Source organism: Alosa alosa, chromosome 6 (assembly GCF_017589495.1).
Source record: "Alosa alosa isolate M-15738 ecotype Scorff River chromosome 6, AALO_Geno_1.1, whole genome shotgun sequence".
Taxonomy (NCBI): domain Eukaryota; kingdom Metazoa; phylum Chordata; class Actinopteri; order Clupeiformes; family Clupeidae; genus Alosa; species Alosa alosa.
The window spans coordinates 21,725,549-21,748,839 of record NC_063194.1 but is presented as its reverse complement, the minus strand read 5'-3'; the positions used below and the strand labels follow the sequence as shown (position 1 = coordinate 21,748,839).

General features: G+C 41.4%; 3 protein-coding genes across 5 annotated transcripts in view; 2 read left to right on the top strand and 1 right to left on the bottom strand.

The window, feature by feature from the left end:
• The window catches only part of LOC125296393 (bryoporin), a 3,065-nt gene extending 338 nt beyond the window's left edge, over positions 1-2,727 (top strand). The window contains exons 2-4 of one of the 2 annotated variants that reach the window (XM_048246289.1): positions 1,406-1,558; positions 1,993-2,410; positions 2,510-2,727. In XM_048246289.1, the coding sequence (XP_048102246.1) occupies positions 1,455-1,558; positions 1,993-2,410; positions 2,510-2,521 (534 nt within the window). In that variant the 5' untranslated portion in view covers positions 1,406-1,454 and the 3' untranslated portion in view covers positions 2,522-2,727. Of the gene's footprint in view, positions 1-1,405; positions 1,559-1,992 lie in introns of both variants that reach the window. The other variant, XM_048246287.1, reaches the window with a different exon arrangement.
• A 926-nt stretch (positions 2,728-3,653) lies between these two features.
• Positions 3,654-6,009, top strand: apnl (actinoporin-like protein). Its single transcript, XM_048246365.1, has 3 exons — positions 3,654-3,784; positions 4,652-4,824; positions 5,469-6,009. Exons 2-3 carry the CDS (start codon positions 4,721-4,723, stop codon positions 5,917-5,919), a joined length of 555 nt encoding a protein of 184 aa, XP_048102322.1. The 5' UTR covers positions 3,654-3,784; positions 4,652-4,720; the 3' UTR covers positions 5,920-6,009.
• Positions 6,010-9,796: 3,787 nt separating this feature from the next.
• On the bottom strand, positions 9,797-22,441 carry LOC125296566. 2 transcript variants are annotated; one of them, XM_048246537.1, is made up of 8 exons: positions 22,369-22,441; positions 19,170-19,212; positions 18,907-19,039; positions 18,763-18,799; positions 18,448-18,617; positions 16,559-18,209; positions 16,383-16,437; positions 9,797-9,999 (listed from the first exon to the last, which is right to left on the bottom strand). In XM_048246537.1, exons 2-8 carry the CDS (start codon positions 19,174-19,176, stop codon positions 9,872-9,874), a joined length of 2,181 nt encoding a protein of 726 aa, XP_048102494.1. In that variant the 5' UTR covers positions 19,177-19,212; positions 22,369-22,441; the 3' UTR covers positions 9,797-9,871. The 2 variants fall into 2 exon arrangements, with proteins under 2 accessions (XP_048102494.1, XP_048102495.1); XM_048246538.1 differs by lacking the exon at positions 22,369-22,441 and having other exon boundaries at positions 19,170-19,300.
• Positions 22,442-23,291: the final 850 nt, after the last annotated feature.

The window sequence follows — 23,291 nt, the reverse complement described above, 5'->3', positions numbered from 1 at the left end:
GTGTAAATTTGATATAAAAATTGTGTTTTTCTAAAATGGTGTTGTCATATGCAGTTAGGAAAAAAATGTGTGCTAACTGAAAAGTTCAAGCTGTTAAAAACACATCTGTTTCAAGAACATATATTGCCACAGTGAGGTCAGAAATCTAGGTGTTTTCCTAGATTCCTCTTTGAATTTCAATGAGCAAGTCAGTAGTGTGGTTAAGGGAAGTTTTTTTCAACTAAGACAAATAGCTAAATTAAAGCCCTGGCTCTCATATACTGACTTAGAAACTGTAATCCATGCTTTTGTTACATCTAGGCTGGACTATTGTAACTCTCTGTATTTAGGTCTGAACCAATCTACCCTTGCTAGACTTCAATTAGTCCAAAATGCAGCAGCTAGGCTTCTTACTGGAACAAAGAAACATATGCACATAAGTCCTGTGCTGGCCTAACTCCATTGGTTACCTGTCAATTACAGAATTCATTTTAAAGTTTTACTTTTTGTTTTCAAAGCCCTAAATGGAATGGCACCACAGTATATCTGTGACCTTTTAAGTCCCTACTGTCCTTCTAGGCCACTGAGGTCTTCCTCACAACTTCTCCTATCAGTCCCAAAGGCAACCCTTAAAACTAAAGGTGATAGAGCTTTTTCTGTTGCTGCTCCTAGACTCTGGAACAATCTCCCTATAGAAATTAAGTCCTCTCCCACCATCAGTAGTTTTAAATTTAAAGACCCATCTATTTTCTTTGGCCTATAATGTCCATTAATTTCTCCTCTTGTTTGGTTGTTTATTTTTATTTTATTTTTTATTTATTTAATCTTATTTCTATTTCTTTTCTGCATTATATTAACTGGCATCTAACTTTACTGTACATCTTTCTCTAGGCCTGTAGTAGTAGTAGTTTCAGTAACCATATGTTTATTTTTTATCTACAATCATAATCTGTTTATTATTATTATTATTATTATTATTATTATTATTATTATTATTATTATTATTTTGTATTTTCATTTATTTATTTTTATTTTTTGTCATTTATGTCTTTATTTTTTGTTTTTATTACTGTTTATTTTATTTCTGAGCACCTTGGGTCAATAACATTGCGTTTAAGTGTGCTATATAAATAAATATGACTTGACTTGACTTGATATATTATCCCTCAATGTTGTGTGATGATGCAAGTGCTGGGAGTTAAATATTTCAGCTGCTACATAATGCTATTTATATACGTTCCCAGTCAACTTCCAAAAAAACTGTACTCTGGACTGAATTTAATGCCTTTCCTCACTTAGGAAAGTTACATTTCCACCCTCTCTTTTGTCATATCCTTTCCAAAAAAATGCTTATCATTTAGTCCTTCAGCTATGTCCTGCTGCTATTTTTGGCCGCTGTTTAATTTGGTTCTGCTCCCCTGGTTAGTCCTTTTTTCGCAGCGGCCCTTGTCCTCGGAGACCCACCGCCAGCCAGCATGCCTGAGACAGCCGAGGCCGTGTCGGCCACCCTGACCACCAACAGGAACTGTACCGTGGAGATCACCAACGTCAGCAGCTTCTACTGCCTCATCAACCCTAAGTACGGCGACATCATAGCCACCGCCTCCACACCCAGCTCACAGGAACCGCTGTAGCAAGGGGAGGGAGAGCAGGGTAGACAGCTCAGAGCTATCCAGCCAACGGATTCTGTCCCCTGTTGGGCTTGAAAAAAAAAAAATGGGACTTGCTTACTTCCATTATTTCTAAGTTAGTGGAACAAGCTTTCATTAGATGTGTGAATACACTGTGCCAAAAATAAAATTTTCACTATAACTATAGCTCTTGAATCTATGGACAGGATAAAATCATTTTCTAGCTCAAGTTATTGTGAGAGTAGGAGGAAAATCTCATTTGTGCTATTCAAACACTATCTATAGGCTTACTGGTGTTAAAAGATAGACTTTCTCTATCTTTCAACTCTGGTCCATCTCCCTTCCCTGCTCTCTTCTCCACTTCCCACCTTCCTCTCCACAGAGTCTACATGGCAAGCGGCTTCTGCTTCCACCCGCCCCAGCCCACCGTCCGCACCACAAAGACCGAGGTCTGCTCCTTCACCAAGGACGACAACACGGCCACAGGGGCTGTGGGGGTCCTGACCTACGACCTCTTCCACATGCAGAACCGGCTGTGCACCGAGCGCGTGGCCATCATGTTCTCCGTTCCCTTCGACAAGAACATGTACAAGAACTGGATGGCAGTCGGGGCCTTCGAGGCGGAGCGTGCCTGTGACAAGCACCTGTACAACCACATGTACGAGGGCAAGGACTTCACCCTGTTCACCCGCGTGGAGGCTGGGGGCTCGGGACTGGTGCACAGAGGGGCCCACGTGGACCTGAGGGCCACCATGTCCAACATGGGCCAGGCCATACTGAAGCTGGAGCTGTATGATAAGATGGGGCATTGAGAGAGTGAGAGCTGTCTGATAAGATGGGGCATTGAGAGAGCTATATGATAAGATGGGGCATTGAGAGAGTGAGAGCTGTATGATAAGATGGGGCATTGAGAGAGTGAGAGCTGTATGATAAGATGGGGCATTGAGAGAGCTATGTGATAAGATGGGGCATTGAGAGAGTAAGAGCAGGTGGTGCAGAGATTCACAGCATATGAAATGACATCGTCATTTGAAGACAGCAGTTTTTTTTTTTTTAAACATGAACCAGATGGAATTGTCTTTGAGTTTAGATGCAATAAAACATGTATGCACACTCACCACTGTGAATGTCTTTCATTTCTACATAAACCATCATAGCTGCTTTGAGAATGTCAATCATAATCACTGTAATTGAAGAGTTTGGTTCCAAAAAGCTATATCCACCATTTTAATGAATTTTCACAAATATTTTTTTACATTTTGTTTTCCAGGTAATTTCAGTAGAACTGTAATTGGGTATTGTCATTTAATTTACTCAAACAAAACAACACAACTGCAATTTGATTGGTATTACCTGATATACACAATTAAATTACATGACTTTAATGTTTTTAAAAATGGAGATATAGCATTTTGGAAACAAACTCTTCAATTGTTCATTTAAAAAATAATATCTGATGATTTGAGCAAAACATTGTGGGCTGGCATCCAAAACACAAGCATATCTGTTTTCCTTGGCAACAGAGATAAAGGGCTTCTCATTGTTATCACAACGAGAAAGAAAGGAAGAAAAAAGAGAGAGAATTATGTGTTTGGTTTCCAACCTTGCACAATGCTATCTGAGCCCCACCTTAAAAGCCCACTGCATGAATCCCAGCGGTTCCCGTCTCCACTGGTCCTGTTTCAACCCGAATCCCTGTTGAGCAACACAGCAGACACCTGAGATGGACGAGAGCCAGAATCAGTCATGCATCCAGACAGAAGCAATCTATCAGGGTTGAGCAACATGGGTCCCAGAGTGCCACTCCGTGCTTGTGTAATGGGCCGGTGCCAGGAACTCCATTGTTCTGGTCTGTTGGGCTGTACTCACTCATCAGGGCGGGGATCTGTGGGGCTGCATGACACACGCTGCACACCTTTCAAAGTCTCTGTAGATGTGTGTGTGTGTGTGTGTGTGTGTGTGTGTGTGTGTGTGTGTGTGTGTGTGTGTGTGAGAGAGAGAGAGAGAGAGAGAGAGGGGGTGGAGAGGAGGGGAGAGATTTCCTGTGTGTGTGCGTGTGTGCATGTGTGTGTTTAGTTTGTGAAGAGGGTGTGTGCTTGAAAAAGTGAAAAGGAGTTGAAGAAACCTCTGAGGAACTTTACACCCAAGAGCTAGGCTGCTAACGGGAGTCTCAGGTATGTCCTCTCAACTAAATATGCTCAATGTAACAGAACAGAATCTCTGAGACTTGTTTTAGAATTAATATAGAGGTCATACAAGGAATTTAGGCTTGATAAAGATTTACTTGTATCAACATACACCTTCATACTCACATTATGTGCTAGCACTGGAATGAGATAAGCACTATTATCACGCTGGCTTGTCTTGTTTATTTGTTTGCTTTGAGTATGTCTGTATTATTGGGCTGTATTGAAGTATGGACTGAAGGAATGGATTTTCCTCCCTTGCTCAGAATGATCTGGCTCTCTGGGCGGTAATTAAGAGAACTGAGCAGATGCTGATCATGCACCACAAAGTTACAGCCGCTACAGGTCAAGGGTCAAGGTCAGAGATGAGTTTGGGGTTGGGGTGCAGGTGAGGGCTCAAGCTACAGTCAGGTGTGAAGATTCAGGGGTTAGAAACTCACAAGTCAAGTTGTTGCGTCAAATGGTATGACCCCAGATGCATGCTTGCATCTAATTTATTAGTTTATTACTGTTTTCTTTACGTGTTTGTTTATCACCAGAAGACTTGCAGCCGTGCTGAATTAAGTCAGCCAATAAATTAGCTATTTAATTGTACAGTACTATACGGGGGGGGAGAAGTGGTGGGCCTCCAGATGGGAACGTGTGAGTCGTGGCAGGGTGCAGATGTTTGGTATAACACAGTTGTGAGTGCGGTTTTAGAAGAAGTATAGCACTATATAATAATGGCGTGATAATGTGGGGGTGGGAGGGGTGCCTGACAGCTGCATGCTATTTCTTCCCCTCCATCACCCTTCATTCCACCTCTCTTTCTCTCATACTCACTTTGTACATGAACATCTGTTGTCTTTCTCCTAGGACACAAAGGAAACCAGACATTCACAGAGATAAAAAGGCACACGTTTGCACACACGAAAAAAAAAAAACATGTCTGAATCTGCAGAGGCCGTGGCAGCCAACGTAGGCACCCGTCGGAATGCGACCATTGAGATATCCAACATCACCAATAACTACTGCTTGCTCAACCCCAGGTGAGTGCACATTGTTGGGCTCCATCAGTAAATTACACCGGTCAAGACATAGTGGAACAAAGAGTGTCTCAAAAGCACAAGGCAGAAAACCGCAGTGATTCTTACAACTGTCTCCTGGACTCTTCCAGCCCATTCATTTCACTGCCACAATCCATACCTCAGAATGTAAACCACAATTTATGCACCAGTATTTGTATTTGCATTTGCAGCCTGTGTGGTCACTTCTCCTGCTGCAGCCATGTTTGGCCACTTGGGAGTTTGCTCATTGCTCATTTACATAGATTTGCAAGAGAGACACTTATTCAGAAACGGAGTTTGTTTGGGAGAAATCACACATGCAGAAAAATATAAGGCAATTGAAGTAACCTCAGTCTAGATTTCCATTACTCATTGGTCGTTTATCCAAATGAACTCTCTTAGACTTCTCTTGATCTCCTGCAAAAAACATATGTTACAAATGCATTTTTGTTATAACTGTATATAACCAGTATATAACCCCCCCCATATTTTTACATAAGACCTTAGGCCTTACACTTTGTACTCTTTCTACCATTGTACAATTTTGTGCTATGAGAAGAACCTGTTGTCTGCAATTCCACTAAGTAGTGCATTCTATATGTAAAGTGTGATGTTGTGGGGAACAGGGTCTTCCTGGAGAATGGGGAGACGTTTAACCCCCCTCAACCCACCGTGCGCCCCCTGAAGACCGAGGTGTGCACCTTCAGCAAAACCAGCGCTAAAGCGAAGGGCAGTGTGGGGGTCATGACCTATGACCTCTTCGAGAGGAGCCGCAACGATCACATCGAAACTCTGGCCATCATGTGGTCTGTGCCCTGGGACTACAACCTCTACAAGAACTGGTTCGCCGTGGGGATCTACCCCAAGAGCCGAGCCTGTGACGAGTCCCTGTACAAGGAGATGTACTACGAGAAGAACCAGCAGGGCTTTGTGAGGGAGGAGGCCAACGGCTCGGGCATTAATTATGTGGGAAGCTACCTGGACATCAAGGCCACCATGTCCCCCTTGGGTAAAGCCATCATGAAGGTGGAGGTGTGGGACAAGCTGTTCACCCCTGCCGGCCAGCAAGCGTACTGATGAAGAAGTAATGGCTGCTAGAGAGACAAAGCGTTATGCCACATTTGCTCACTGTTGTCACATGGTCAAGGAAATTAAACAATAAACAACTATATGTGTGCTGTGTGTTGCTACATCATCGCCTCCACTCACTGAGCAGGTCCCAGCTCAACAAAGTTAAGTCTGAAACTTTTAGGAATTCGTTATGCATCCATGACCAAAACTAATCTAGCATTAGAGCATTCATCCCTCTCTTCATAGCATTTTAGTCTTTTATACATAGGATATTTCAAACAGCATCTGTTATTAAACCTACTTTAGATAATCTTTATAGTCTGTTTATGAATTCAACTGCTAATATTCAGCCTTTCATCTCACAGTCTAGCAGGTGTACTGTTTCCATTCACTGGAAGCATCTTTATATGGGAATGCATTTTTTTTTCTTGAATGGATCAAAGGCTGGCTAAGCTCAGGAAAGCTCCTGAGCCAAACCCACTGTCTGCTCTGACTCATACTGTGTGGGCATTGTGAAATAAATATGGATTCAATAGAAGATGTGCCTTGCCTCTTTCATCCCAAGAGCAAACAATCAGGAGAGTTCTCCAAACAGGTGAGACCAGTTTCCAAGGTAGGTTTCTCATATCACCCCAAAAAAAAAAAAAAAAAAAAACAAACACACACACCACCACCACCCTCCTCGTCCTACCTCCCACAGAACACACAAAATCCCTGGAGAGTATTAAAAAAAAAAGCTGTATGAATATCCTGGCTATTGTGTTGCTAATCGTCACGAAGCATGGGCCCTTGGGCTGTCAGTTTCTCACTTGTGCGCACCTTATCAGCACACTCGGCCGGCTCTACAGCCACCTTATCTGTAGCCTTCTCCTCCGGAACGCTCTGGACTTGTGTGCCGCCATGTGTGTCTCAAAGAGACTCACCCAACACCACCGTCTCATCGCTGGCTAACACAGTGACTCACTCCCAAAAGTATGGTTTACACAAGACGAAAGGCATTGTTAAAATAGAGAGAGGGAGAGAAAAACAGGGAAAGAGAAAAGAGCTGAAAAAAAGAGGTGAAGTGAGAGACACAGAGTGCAAAATGAGAGTGTGAATAAACTGAACACATTTTCTAATAGAATCTCTCCGCCAGTCCCCACGGTGTAGTCATTACACCCGAGCACTGTTCGCCTGTTAGTGCCACAAAGAGGAGCTGATCAAAGGTTTCTGTCAATGCTGTGGCATTTGCATGGGAGACCATGCATAATACAACAGCATTCAGTTAAGCTATTTAGGTCCAATCTCTGAAGCATTGTTGTGCAGAGCATCCAAAATGCTCCACCCAGTCTCTAACAGTTGCCAGCTTCTCTCTCACACCCCACTGCAAACGACTGTAGTTTGCGGCTTGTTCATCGATCGCAACATCTCACATTGTTCTATCAAATGTGTGTGTGTGTGTGTGTGTGTGTGAATATGTCCTTCCGTGTATCTTTCACAACCACTCTAACAAACCTGTTAAGTCGGCAAACATGTCCTGACACGGGATCAGGACAAACAGTACCATTTCAAAATATTGTCACCTAAACTGAAGTTCTCTTACCTTCTGATCTGGCATATGTTTGTCTGCCTGTGCTGACTAAACTGTTTCTTGTTTGATTTGGAGGCCCTGTCACTGGCTGATGTCCTAGTTATTCAGTTATGAGGAGATAGACAGGCAAAACTTAAGGCTTCACCTCAAACTTCAGATGCATATTCCTCCTGCCATCTACTGTATGCATGGATAGTCCTGTTAATCTTTATTCATTAGGAGGGCACAGAAAGGTGCTAGCTCCCATTTTCCCTTGTTAAAGATGGTGTCCTAATTCTGGTGGCCAGCTGTTAGAGGGAAACACAACACTCTCTATCACAAATTATCCAATTTAAAAACAATAAAGTTCTTTGATAAAGACAATACATGTTTTATGTCAAGTATTACCTGACATGGAAAAGCTACACAGTGAGCTGTAGATTCCATAAACCATATTCATTTTCGAATTGTCCATTTCAAAAATTAATTTTCATGTTGTATACATGTTTTGCAATGTATATCAGTATAGGAGGGGCAATTTCACTTAGTATCATCACTTTACCACCCCATGTCTTGGGCTCTGAAGATAACTTGGAGATAAGACTATGGATCTCCCAAGCATTTAGCATTGGCTACCCTGAAGGTTTTGGTTCCCAAACTTTTTTATTTACTTGTTTGTTTGTTTGTTTTTCCTCAGTTGTTTCTTCAGGAGACACAGGCCCTTCCCACATCCCACATAATTTAAAATATCATGATTGATGTTAGAAGAAGACCACCTGGCCATAACTTCCATTTACTCTGATTTGGACAGGTTTACCATAGAACCAGGGTCAATATTTATCTGAGCCTTTCATTAGTAAAAACAAGGGTGTCTTATATAGCACACACAGATCTTATGAAGCATGTATAGTGCGTGATGCAGAACAGTCTATAAAATAATGAATGGTTTTCGGGAGTTGACTGTTATGGTACAGTGTGATTTGTGTGAGATGTACATCATTTCAGACAGTCACATTTTCAAGTAAAGCTTAATCTCAAATTATGCTTATTTAATTTAAATACAGCCATTGACCAATACCTCTGATATGGAATATAATGCAGAGTGTCCACCTATGCCTCCAACTGTACCAACTATAAAATACCTCCTTTTGAGGAAAGAAAGTGTCACATATTTTTACAGAGCTCCCTGCATGAACAGAAACCATTTATCTGCAACTTTCTGCTGTTTCTGTGAGAGAAGTGTGCCCCCTGTTGACAGTGAGAGGCAACACTAGTCAGGCGGGCACCCTGTGTGAAACCATCTGATGTGAGGCATCAGTTCTGCTCTCCTGTGCACACAGAGCACATATGTGACTGGCCAACCCCATTCCCAGTGCCCGCGGTTGCTGAGGAGGGAGCCTGGAACCACTGACAAGGAGAGAGGGGCTCCAGGTCTGTGAGCCTTTGATAGCACGCTCCGAGTGCTAGAGTATGTCGCTCACACACATATCCAGAGCCACAAGCATGTGTGTGTGTGTGTGTCTTGCAGACTTCAGATCCGCCATCCAGAACCGCCTGTGGACAGAGCAGTTTGTTTCTTTTGTGTCTTCCAAAAAAAGTTTTCGGCTAGCGGAAGGCTCAGTCAAAGTAGGGGACCAGAGGATTCATGGCGTGCAAGTTGTGGGACAAAAACAAAGCCTTTTATTCTTAATTGCTTGGGAGAATCTAATGTTGATCATGTCAATATTATAGACAACAGGCTCTGAGTGTGGGGATGCTGGGTAACAAAGGCTTGCCTAGGAGGGCATGCTGCTTTAGATCCATACAAGATCCTGTGGAAGGAGTGCAGACTGTTGATTGAAACCGATTGAGGACAGAGGAAGTTCTCCCATGTGTCTTACAGGGGCTGCCAAGTAGTTCAATGCAACAGAACCAGTAGCACATTTGAATTAGAGTTGTTCTTACTTCTCTTCTTTCCATGGGTGAGACACTTTTAAGAAAAAACAACAGAGATATGTTCCAGGCTGCATGCAGACAATTGTAATTTTCCAGTCAAAACCCCCTTATACCCCCCCTTACAATGAAGCAGTATAAAATGCATGAAAAGTGTTAGTAATAGGAGACTTGTATTTCTTCATATTCAAAGATTGCCATCTTCTGGTGAACTGAAGTGATAGCCATAAGATATAAAGCTTTGGTTTGTCAATTAGTCCCTCCAAAGTGAAATCTTGTGAAATTCAAGGATATCAAAGTATTTCCCAAAAAGCAATAAAAAGCAATACAAATATGCATTCATTTATGCATGTTTATTATTATTTACTATTATTTATTACTATTATTTTTATTATTGGGGGCATGAGGGGATAAGGGAGCGATAAGGCACATAAATCAGAACAATATGCAAAATAATGTTTTCAAGAAAATAATTGTTCACGGTTCTGATGAACCTTGAATGCAACAAGTGAACATCCTGCTAAAAAAGGAACGTTTGCAAGTCCTCTGGCCAGAAGAGAACACGGATGGAGTATGATGGGCAGGGGTCTCTACACTTACACCGGCTGAAGAGGGGAGAAGAAAGGTGAACAACAACAACACAACAACAATAATAATAACTGTACCGCATAGCGGTACAAAATATGACCGCCGCTCAGTCCTGTACATCCGTTCCGCGAAAATAAATCACACTTCAATTTGTCTCCATATTTTACTCCATCCCCCACTCTTGAAACTTTTGTGTATGCTTGTTTGGCATGCCTGAGTGTGTGTGTGCGGCTGCACAGAAAGTACCCTACTGGTGCTGAAAAGGTGAATAGATTGTAGAATAGCCAAAGAAGATGTAGAATTGTTATAAAACCTTTAAAATCTCTAAACAATCACAAGTAGGGCAGTTCATCACAGTTCATCCATTGCAACTGGATTGATGAAAGGTCACTTACACCTGTAGGCTACATTGTATTTGGGAAAAGCAAAAGGTATCAGCATAATGTTATTTATTTATTTATTTTTATGTATTTATAAACAAAAACATCTCTGTCAGTTCCATGCCGTTTTCAATAGCTATCAAAACAAAGGTCATTTTTGGATGGATGGATTTTTTTGTGAATGTTTCTTCTTCTACATAAGATTTTAGTCATCTTTAGTTCATGTAATACTTTATTGTCAATGCACAAATTAAGTAACAGTAGTCTGAAACGTTATTGTTAATGCACAAATTAAGTAACAGTAGCCTAGTCTGAAACGAAGTGCTGTTTTACATCTAACCAGTGGTGCAAATAACTGACATGTCCAAATGGGCCTTGATGAAATGCGCCGCTAGACTGTTCATACACATTTTAACGGGCCAACGCTTGAAGAGCTTTTGTCCGCTATTGTTAGTGCAAATATAGGCTGATTCATGTTCCTTGCATTGTTTAACTGAGGTCCATGGCTAGTCTGGCTTTCATCAGACCAAGCTCAATCTTTAAGAAATCAAAAATAAATAGCGGGGCAGATCAGGCTGGGTTCACCCAGCCTAGTCCATAGGCACCCGATATTGTTTAATTTTTCCGATTGAGATATACACGCTGGCTATTCTAAATGCAAAAAATGCATCAGGGAGTTATGACAAAACGGTAACTAACAAACTAGATCCTAATAGAAAGTTGTTAGCTTCCCTAAGCTACAGGTAGGATTATAAGGCCTATTGACAACATAAATTGTCAATAGGCTATGCTGGCTTACACAAAATAAAATCTCCTTTGAAACCAATGGCTTTACGCCTTTACAGTATCAAGCCGGACTTAAACTGTCATATCGCGGGCGAAAAGTTGTAATAACATTCACGCAGCTCCATGAGTCAAGGAAAGCGCAAATGAAGTAGCCACTTCTAAATGGGACCTACTACACAGTAGCTTAAGGTGTTTTGCTAAAACAACCATAATGAAATGAAGGTGTCATTGTTTGGATACTTCACACACACGTGCTTTTAATTTCACAGACTACAACTACCAAGCTGTAATCAAAGCACATCGATTCCCCTCTCACACCCTGCACGCACTTAAAACAAAATAAACAGGCGCCTCAGTCTCACGCATGTATAGGCAAAACTGCATCAGACCGGGTGTAACGTTGGTAAATCTTCCATTGCACAGAATGATTTTGTAGCACGTGGCAATAAATGACAGTCGAAAGATACAAACAGTGCTGCTATACATTTGTTTGGTATAACCGCATTTATAGTTTTCTACAAATGCAATAAATCAAATGCCTCCATCACTCAACCAACGCTTAACGGTAACATTACCTAGGTCCTTATTGATATTACAAGATTAACGCACCTGCAGTAAAACCAAGCATGTCCGATAAACATCCTCAGATTTATTTCGGCTTCAAGAAGAAATGGGAATTACACTTCATGTGAACATCGTCCTATCCTTATTATGACCGCCCTGCAGCCAAGCGGGCGGTCATATAGGTTTAGTCAGATTTTTTTTTTTTTTTTTTCGCATGTCCAAATTTCCGGCCAATGATTCCCGACACTGAAAGACCGGGTAGACAAAACTTGGTGGGCATGTAACCCCATATGGATAGCATGGAACCATCGTTTTTCGTTTTGATCTGTAGCCCCCCCACGCTGGACTGCACCCCCGAAAGGAGGGTAGGGCAGACACAGTTTTCTGTGAATATCTCGAGAACCGTAAGGTTTAGAGGACCACCTTTTTTTGTATGTTGATCTCAAGGGGCCATGTCAACCCATTCCATAACCACTAATTTCATGTATAGCGCCACCTAGTTAAACACAAAAAAGTAAAAAATGAGGTGTTGTAATTGTAGGTATCTGTGACCTAACATAGTCAAAACTGCACGAAATTGGAAGTGTAGGATCATTTTGACACCTTCTGAATGCACGCCAAGTTTCGTGGAATTTTGTTCATGGGGGCCCACACAATAAATTAATTTATATTACTATACACCAACTGGCCTGTAGGTGGCCGGAGACAGTTTTCTGTGAATATCTCGAGAACCGTAGGGCCTAGGAGGGTCCACCTTTTTTGTATGTTGGTCTTAAGGGGCATGTCAACCCATCCCATTACCACTTATTTCATGTATAGCCACCTAGTTAAAAATTAAAAAGCAAAAAATTAGGTGTTTTCATCTCAATATCTCTGGCTGACAAGGTCAAAACTGCACGAAATTAAAAGTGTAGGATCATTATGACACCCCTCTGAATGCATGCCAAGTTTTGTGTACTTTCGTTCATGGGGGGCCTTACAATAAAATAATTTATGTGTACATTTAGTGACGTACACCAACAAGGATTCCTGGACACTGAAAGACCGGGTACACAAAACTTGGTGGGCATGTACCCCACATGGATAGCATGGAACCGCTATTTTTCGTTTTCATCTGCAGCCCCCAGCTGGACTGGACCCCCGAAAAGGAGGGTAGGGCAGACACAGTTCTCTGTGAATCTTTTATGGTATGTTGGTCTCAAGGCCCACATCAACCTGGCTCATAATCACCATTTGTGATTTGCCCCCCCCCCCCCCCCCCCCCCCCGTAAAAATGAAAAATCAGTAGGATTAAAAGAAAGCCAAAATAAATATTCATCATCATCATCATGGCTGCATTTTCAGTATTGGTCGCTTATCGCTTGTCCACTAGATGGCGATCGCTGCAGTGAGACGTAATTTTGTTGGAAGTTAAAAAGTGGGTTGGAAAAACAATGGACGCTTCATACAAGGACTGTAATTTACCGCGCAGCTTAACATCTAATAAGGATAGGACGATGTTCACATGAAGTGTAATTCCATTTCTTCTTGAAGCCAAATAAATCTGAGGATGTTTATCGACATGCTTGGTTTTACTGCAGGTACGCTAATCTTGTAATATCAATAAGGACCTAGGTAATGTTACCGCGAGCGCTGGTTGAGTGATGGAGGCATTTGATTTATTGCATTTGTAGAAAACTATAAAATGCGTTATACCAAGCAAATGTATAGCAGCACTGTTTGTATCTTTCGACTGTCATTTATTGCACGTAAGTAAAAATCATTCTGTGCAATGGAAGATTTACCAACGCTACAATCGGGTCTGATACAGTTTTGCCTATACATGCGAGACTGAGACGCCTGTTTATTTTGTTTTTAAGCGCAGCAGGGTGTGAGAGGGGAATCGATGTGCTTTGATTCCAGCTTGGTAGTTGTAGTCTGTGAAATTAAAAAAGCACGGTGTGAAGTATCCAAACAATGACACCTTCATTTCATTATGGCTGCTTTAGCAAAACACCTTAAGCTACTGTGTAGTGGGTCCCATTTAGAAGTGGCTACTTCATTCGCTTCCTTGACTCATGGAGCTGCGTGAATGTTATTACAACTTTTTCGCCACGATATAACAGTTTAAGTCCGCTGATACTGTAAGGCGTAGCCATTGGTTTCCAAAGGAGATTTTATTTGTGTCGCAGCATAGCCTATTGACAATTTATGTTGTCATTAGGCCTACCTTATAATCCTACCTGTAGCTTAGGGAAGCTAACAACTTTCTATTAGGATCTAGTTTGTTAGTTACCGCTTTGTCATAACTCCCTGATGCATTTTTGCATTTAGAATAGCCAGAGCGTGTATATCTCAATCGAAAAAATTAAACAATATCGGGTGCCTATGGACTAGGCTAGGTGAACCCAGCCTGATCTGCCCGCTATTTATTTTTGATTTCTTAAAAGATTGAGCTTGGTCTGATGAAAGCCAGACTAGCCATGGACCTCAGTTAAACAATGCAAGGGAACATGAATCAGCCTATATTTGCACTAACAATAACGGACAAAAGCTCTTCAACTTTGGCCCGCTAAAATGTGTATGAACAGTCTAGCGACGACATTTCATCAAGGCCCATTTGGACATGTCAGTTATTTGCACCACTGGTTAGATGTAAAACAGCATTTCGTTTCAGACTAGGCTACTGTTACTTAATTTGTGCATTAACAATAACGTTTCAGACTACTGTTACTTAATTTGTGCATTGACAATAAAGTATTACATGAACTAAAGATGACTAAAATCTTATGTAGAAGAAGAAACATTCACAAAAAATCCATCCATCCAAAAAAATGACCTTTGTTTTTGATAGCTGTTGAAAACGGCATGGAACTGACAGAGATGGTTTTGTTTATAAATACATAAAAAATAAATAAATAAATAACATTATGCTGATACCTTTGCTTTTCCCAAATACAATGTAGCCTACAGGTGTAAGTGACCTTTCATCAATCCAGTTGCAATGGATGAACTGTGATGAACTGCCCTACTTGTGATTGTTTAGAGATTTTAAAGGTTTTATAACAATTCTACATCTTCTTTGGCTATTCTACAATCTATTCACCTTTTTTCAGCACCAGTAGGGTACTTTCTGTGCAGCCGCACACACACACTCAGGCATGCCAAATAAGCATACACAAAAGTTTCAAGAGTGGGGATGGAGTAAAATATGGAGACAAATTGAAGTGTGATTTATTTTCGCTGAACGGATGTACAGGACTGAGCTGGCGGTCATATTTTGTACCGCTTATCGCGTACATCTAGTTAGATGTTCGCTGGCGGTAAATTACAGTCCTTGTATGAAGCGTCCCATTGTTTTTTCCAACCCCTTTAACTTCCAACAAAATTACGTCTCACTGCAACGATCGCCATCTAGTGGACAAACGACTACTTCTCGCCAATACTGAAAATGCAGCCATGATGATGATGATGAATATTTATTTTGGCTTTCTTTTTAATCCTACTGATTTTCAATTTTTTTTTTTTACCGGGGCAAATCACAAATGAGTGATTATGAGCTAGGTTTATGTGGGCCCTTGAGACCAACATACCATAAAAGATTCACAGAGAACTGTGTCTGCCCTACCCTCCTTTCGGGGTCCAGTCCAGCGGGGGCTGCAGATGAAAACGAAAATGACGGTTCCATGCTATCCATATGGGGGTACATGCTCACCAAGTTTTGTGTACCCGGTCTTTCAGTGTCCCGGAATCCTTTGTTAGTGTACGTCACTAAATGTACACATAAATTATTTTATTGTAAGGCCCCCATGAACGAAAGTACAAAAAACTTGGCATGCATTCAGAGGGTGTCATAATGATCCTACACTTTTAATTTTGTGCAGTTTTGACCTTGTCAGCCAGAGATATTGAGATGAAAACACCTAATTTTATGCTTTTTAATTTTAACTAGGTGGCGCTATACATGAAATAAGTGGTAATGGGATGGGTTGACATGCCCCCTTAAGACCAACATACAAAAAAAAGGTGGACCTCCTAGGCCCTACGGTTCTCGAGATATTCACAGAAAACTGTCTCCGGCCACCTACAGGCCAGTTGGTGTATAGTAACATAAATTAATTTATTGTGTGGCCCCCATGAACGGAATTCCACAAAACTTGGCGTGCATACAGAGGGTGTCATAATGATCCTACAATTCCAATTTCGTGCAGTTTTGACTATGTTAGGTCACAGATACCTTCAATTACACCACCTCATTTTTACTTTTTGTGTTTAACTAGGTGGCGCTATACATGAAATGAGTGGTTATGGAATGGGTTGACATGGCCCCTTGAGATCAACATACAAAAAATAATGGTCCTCCTAAACCTTACGGTTCTCGAGATATTCACAGAAAACTGTGTCTGCCCTACCCTCCTTTCGGGGGTGCAGTCCAGCGTGGGGCTACAGATCAAAACGAAAAAAACGATGGTTCCATGCTATCCATATGGGGTTACATGCCCACCAAGTTTTGTCTACCCCGGTCTTTCAGTGTCCCGAAATCATTGACGAAATTTGGACATGCGAAAAAAAAAAAAAAAAAAAAAAAAAAAAAAAAAAAAAAAAAAATATGACCGCCCTATATGACCTCTTGCCAAGGTCATAATAACAATACTAATAATCATAATAATAATAATAATAATAATACTTACTAAAGTCTGAAAAGACCTTAGTGGGAGACACCTTCTTGCTGCCTAGTTTTGGCATCTGATTGAAAAGATAAACATCTCTTAAAACAATGTGAAACATTGTCATTGTGTGAAAACAGGATATTTGTGGGAAATATAAATAATAAATCAAACTACATTTAGTCAGTGTTTTGTAGTACCTTTATATTGAGTCTCCTTTTGGGCTTCTCCCTGGCAGTTTGCCCATTTGCTGCTCCCGGCACAGGCTCAAAGGAGGGTGCAGCACTTGGGACAGAAGTGGCTTTAGCATCACCCTGGGGCAGCAGTTCCCTCCTCAGTGCTGTGAGCAAGATGTTATCAAAGGACACATCCTGTGTCTCCACTGCTCTCTGCAGGACAGCCTCAGGTCCAAACTCCTTCAGGAGGAACTTATCCATGGTTTGGTACATTGCCTGAATCTTTACGTTGCCCGGATAAGTGTAGAAGTTTAGACTTCCTGAATGGCTGCTGAACTCAGAGAGGATTTTCTCAATCAACTCCCTGGAGGAGTCCATCACGTCAGCAGAAGCAGTTGGTTGATCTCTGAGTTTGGCCAACAGTCTTAGCATTAGAACAGTGACCAAGCAGCCATTGTCACTGCTGCCCGAACCAACCACAGAGGCCACAGGGGAAGAACACGCAGTTATGTCTCCATCAGTGATGGCATCTGAGTGCAAACTGGTGAGCTGATCAGAGAATTTAGAGCTTGATGGTCTGCTTGCTGAGCTATGAGGCTGCTCCAGTTCCACTGTCGACTCCACCTGAACGATATCCATTACTTGGCTAACCATCAGCCTGGTGAACAGCCCTAACACGTTTTTAAGTTTTTGTGAGGCAGACTTTGACTCACAGCTTGCAGTGCCAGATCGTGTGCTCTGGCTCCTAGGGGATGACGGTGTGCCTCTGACATTGTCCTCTGCATTAGAGGGAGCAGATTCAGAATAGCACAATTCTGACAAGAACCTCTTGATCAATCCAGAAAACAGCCCGCCATAGTGACCTGGGACTGCATCAACCAGATGGGGAACTTCTCCCTCAGTGACACTTTTCTCTTTGTCAGGGGATGACAACCTAACCTGGGCATGTCTCTTTAGCTCAGAATCAACCATGTCCATTACTTGGAAAGTCATGACTCGAGTGAAGAGATCTGCAACTTCACTAAATGCACGTGAAGGGGAAGTGGTGTCTCGATCCCAAGTTGCAGTATTAGGTCTGGAAGGATCCAGAGAGCTACGTGGGCGACTGCTGGCATAAGAGCTGGAGGACATTTTGGACGAGGCCATATCTTCACCTGCTTTCCATGTCACAAGGGGGAGAAAGTATGGCTGCAGTAAATTCTTGATGGCCTCCTCAGCATACGTGTAAACTAAACGAGAGGCGCTTAATGTCCGCTTCGGAGATCTCTTTACCGTTGCATAAAGGACGGAATCTGAAACGCTTTTGCCGGCAGCCACAGGAATTGAGGTTGGACTACTGTCGTGAAGAACACCCTGAACCTGACTGACAAGGTTTCTGGCGATCTGGTGAATGCTTCCACTGGATACCAGCTGTTCCAGGATTGTAGTGATGCACGTCAGATCATGGGATGTATCTCCATGCTGCGCCACCGTAGTAGCTTCAGTGCAGGCAGAGCCATAGACCGATTTACGCAAGGTTGCCAGGGCACCTTTCATCCTGCGCACCAACTCACTCACAGGTCCACCAGCCACTTCAGGTGAAGAGGAGGAGGCACTACTCTCATTCGTCAGATCAGTCACCAGCGAGTTGGGAGATGTGGCTCGTGAACTACGGTATGGCGCTGATGATGGAGACCTTGAGTGAAGATACAATTATTGAGAAATGTTCTTAATATTTCATAACAATAAAATCTATGTGCATGTGACCTGACTTCTGGAATATTACTGACTTCATGTGAATTTGGTCCTTGCTTATATGCAAACCCTTTAAGCTACACAAGCTTTAGTTTAATTTGAATTACTGTCTCTCTCTCTCTTTCTTTCCTTCTAATGAATTGCGTAGCCACAAATGGAATGTTTCTTCTTGATTCTACCTTTCAGTCGAGGTCATGACTGAGAAGGTTGTGGGCGTTGAGGATCTGCTGGCCAAAGCTTCTACGTCCTTCGCCACACAGACATATGCTGGCAGAATAACAGTAATGGAGCTCAGGCTCACAATCTTCATGACGGCCATACACAGTTCAGTAAACTGCATCCTTGTCATCTGTGGTCAACAAAAGAAATCATATTGTGCACATAATGCAACAAAAACAGATAATGGAACGACATCTTGGTACAAAAGGTAATTTAGGAGGATTGAAAAGTTTAACTTAGTTGCCACACTGTATTGTAGGGACAGCCGTACTCACAGGAGTATGCAGCATGCTGCTGAAAACCATCCAATCCCTAAGAAAAATATGAAGAGGATGTTTAAAGAGGACCCTTTGTAATCTGCAAACACCTATTATTTAAGTGCATCATTGTTTGAATAGCTAGTAAGAAATAGGACTCACTCCTCAGTGAGGTTTAGAATGTATTCCTGTAAAGCATAGAGGTCCGTCTTCTCCTGAGGGGAGCCTTGGGCAGATCCTGAGCTTGAGCCATCGGAGAGTCCTGAAGAACCAGGCTCACACTGAGAAGGATCTCCTGTACGTGAAAATATACCAAAATATTTCAGGGTCACTAAATGCAAACAGTTTACCTTTAATACCAAACCGTTATAGGCCTACGGACATCAAAAGAAAGAGTCCAGTTTCATTAAAAAAATGTCACTTACCTTCCATGGCTGTGAGATTCTGATTAACCACTTCCTTCAGTGTCTGTAAGAAAGTGACCTTTTTAATTATAAAACCAGTCTTTCACTGAGACTGAATTGACAAGGACAAATGACAAATACAAGGGATTCATACTGTGACTGGCATAATATGTTAGACTCCAGCTTCAGAATGCTACATTATGCCTGCATCACAATGGTAAACTATGTCATAAACAGAGCCATACAGAGGCCATAATAGGCCACTGCAACATTGTAGCCATTTTCACCAAACCCTTCATTTCCTGAAAAAGGTTTGGGAACACTCCATTGGGAAATGTTTCCATTAAAGTGGTGGTGGTAGAGTTCGCTGCTAGAGGAAGCAAAGTGTAGCAGTAGCACCAGCAAACATCAAAGACTTGCAGCAAAGGCATTTCTTTCCTTACTGTCAATTCAGTTGATAATCAGTTTGCAAAGGTCAGTGATGAAGTAGGAGGTAACGTTAGGAATCCCTGATCAACATAATTTGTATGTTGTTAGGCTAGAAGAATAATTTCAAACACTAAGTCCATGACCATTAGAATGCTATGATCAGAAACATTCCCCAATGGAGCATTCACAGAACCTTTTCACAAAGAGGATATGGGTTTCACGAAACTAAGCTAGCAACATAATTAAGGCAAGTGGACATTTTTTAGGTCTCTTTGCATGGTTACCTATTAGAATGGCTATGTTAAATGCTAGGTCATGGGATCTAAAGTCAAGGTCACATAACATATCTATTTCAATCTATGCATATTCTCACATACCAACCCTCAGTAATGGTGGCATACACTATGCAAATGGCATACACTGTATGTAGACGTTAAAAGCCCATTCCAGACGTTATTTTGCCACTACCTCCACCTTAAAATATCGCATTGTATGTGCGAAGAGACGGCACCTGAATAAAACAACAATCATCCTGCTACAGGACTGCTGAATGGCTGAATATGATTTTCTTACTCATGCATGCATTCATGGGAAGGTCCAGGGAAAAGTTAGCCTGGAAAAACCCAGACAAACATGTTAGCGAATTTGAATTCGCTCTGCAGGTTCGCTCTGTAGGAGGCCATTGATGCCCATTTCCAATGTTCCAAAAACCCAGGCACCAATCACAATCGCTAATCTGGCGTGGGGGAGACTTCATATGATGAAAGATAGAGTAGAGTGCCTTCAAAACAACCAATGGCTGCAAAGTACATGCCCTCATAGCACAGCTTGTAGGCACTTTGGCTGCTTTAGCCGCTAGCTGGCTAACTCGGGTCAGACAGCACTGATTTTTTAGCACTGATTTTTTTCACGTTTTTTTCCGACCGACCTTTTTCGACCGACAAAACTGAGCTCCTTGTTAAAATTGTCCGGTGTTCTCCTTTAAACTGAAGCAGGAATGGTTAACATATTTCTCTATAACATTACAACATCAAAGTGAATAAAATACAAATAAAATACTAGTTAGATGTAGGACTTCAAATTGGTTTGTTTATCTTTTCCCCAACTAGCGCGGAAACATGCAGACACACTAGCACAAGGCGGCAATTCGTAGGCTAGGCTCAATAAGCTCTATTGAGATTCAATGGAGGACCATTTACGATAGGATTTTGGGCTACACAAGTCAACGCAGATCAACATCTTGTTAGTATGATCAAATACATCCACACCGCTGACATTATTTTGAGGAAGAAGTACAGTAGCCATCAAAGCTCAAGTAGCTCAGTGTAGCCGGCTGGCCTTACATAGTTGGGGAAATTAGGGCTTTTTCGGCGCAAATTATCTGCTGAAATTATGTTATCAGAACAAATTTTTTTTTATATATATATAATACAATATACATATATTATTTTTACAATAATACATCGTCCGATATCGTGCATCCCTAAATTTAACTGCTAGCTGCGCCCTAGTAAGTTGTAAGTCAATGAAGACTTTCCAGACCCACACTCCTAGGAAAAGTGTGAGTTCCGTGCAAAAACATGCAATAAGGGCGACAGATGAGGTATATGACACATGTATAAAATTGTGTGGGAAAATGTCTGCCTTTTAAAAGCAGGTGTAATCCAAATTCCGGTTAAATACGCCAATTAAAGAAACATTCAGTATTCAGACCACCAATTCTGTATTTTTGTACCATGTCAAAAACAACCTTTTGTTTGCCTTTTAATGTCTTACTTTTGCTCTTTTCTGTCATCTTTCCTCAATGCCTGCTACACTATTAAATCTGTTATAACCTAGCTGCACAAATATTATGAGTATTTTTTAAGTGGTATTTCCCCTATTTATTTCATGGCTAATGAAATAAATAGTAATGGCTATGGTTACAGTACTTAGCAGATGCTTTTGTACAGACCAGTTAGTGATTACAGTATGTGTGTTTATGAATTGTATTCCCTGTATGGCTTTTGTGTTTCCTGTCTAAAGGGCCTATAACATTACACACGCATTATGAAATGCATTATTGCCAATGGCTTGTGCGCGCAAGAACTGGTCTTTTTTGCCTATTTTGCCTAACTATTTTGCCGCTTGGCCTCTCTTGTGTGTGCCGCGGTCAAAGTTCAATCATGTTGAACTATGACCACAGCGTGCGGCAAGCACAACAATTTTTTTTGGGACGTTACCTCAACTAAGAGCAACCTAGCGGCGAGCGCACCGCATACCGTGTGTACAATGTGATAGGCCCTTAAGTTCCTAAAGCTATCCTGTAATGTGTAAATTAAACTATTCGAATTTCGCAGCCTAATGTATATTCACAACTGTGACTTGATTTTATGGTCCTATACAGGCTTAGCCTAGTATTAAAACCCAATTTTGTAATGTGACCCTGATAGGACAATTTGTAACATTCACTACAAATCAACATATTATGTGCTTTCTGGGACGAAGTACACTACACTTTTTGTACCAAACATGCTTTTTAAAATACATGATCACATTTGATGCTTAATCAACACCCTTGAGATGGGCTCTCTAACCTGTTTCATAAAAAAATACCATAGCCTATTTCATGATTTTGAAAAAGGCCTAATGTATGCCTGTTGCATTACAGAAAGACAGTCCTATTTCTTAAAAGGCCATAGAATTGTAGACATACTAGGCTATAAAATGGTTGAACACGAAAGATGGCACATAATAGATTTCTCCTAATTTACAAGTAGGTTCTATCTATGTAGAACTAATGTAAACTTACCTATTCTTTGTGAAGTTTTCTATTCCTATTTAAATGACCACATCAAGCATTTCGACCATGACCGATGCCTAGCCTACATGCAATGAAATGAAGATTCTAAAAACTTTAAACCTAGCCTACTAAAGCACCATTATGACGTAGACACGTGTCGGCCCAGGCCAGATCTGGCAGTTAATGTCAGTGATGGGGAATAATAAAAATGTAGCCGCTGATATTCATTCGACATTGATTATAGCTTATTTGTAGTGTCTTGAGTTCAACACACAAGAGTTTAACACCCTCGAAAAAAATATGATATCAGGTTAGTCCTATCCTTGTCCTTGTGCAGCAACTTGGAGCAAAGTGTATGTTTGGGTGTAGCCTATCACTGAATAGCAGCAGTACACTCATAGACTGCTTCATTTGGCACATGTGCATTGAGTGGGCAGGCTGGGGAAAGAGAAAAACAGAAAAATGTGCACCTGTTTCACTGCCCTTGCCATTGTCGGCATCTGGAAAAACGTAAGAAAGGGATCCTTTTCTAAAATTGTTTAAACATAGTTCCAGATTAGCTCGTTTGCCAGCAAACGCTGAAAACAATAATCTGTGGCACTCTACTAGCTTATGTTTTATTTTAAAGACGTGTGTGTGCTCAGTCCATTGATATGAGAACTTTTTAGAAGAAAAAAGCAAGGGTTCTCGAAAAGCAGTTTCAGGTAAGGCCTACATGAGTGAACGTGGATTTGAAAATTGTCTGATTTCCGCCGACTACTATAAACTATTAACTGTGGAAAACATGATGTAAATAACACAGCAGGTATGGAACTATGAGGCTAGGCTAGTTTATAGCCTTAGCTGCTGAGGGCTAAACTTCGCAAAACTTAAGTAACAATAATAAATGTGTGCAAATACACACACGCAAGTGACGCTGATACTCGAGGTAT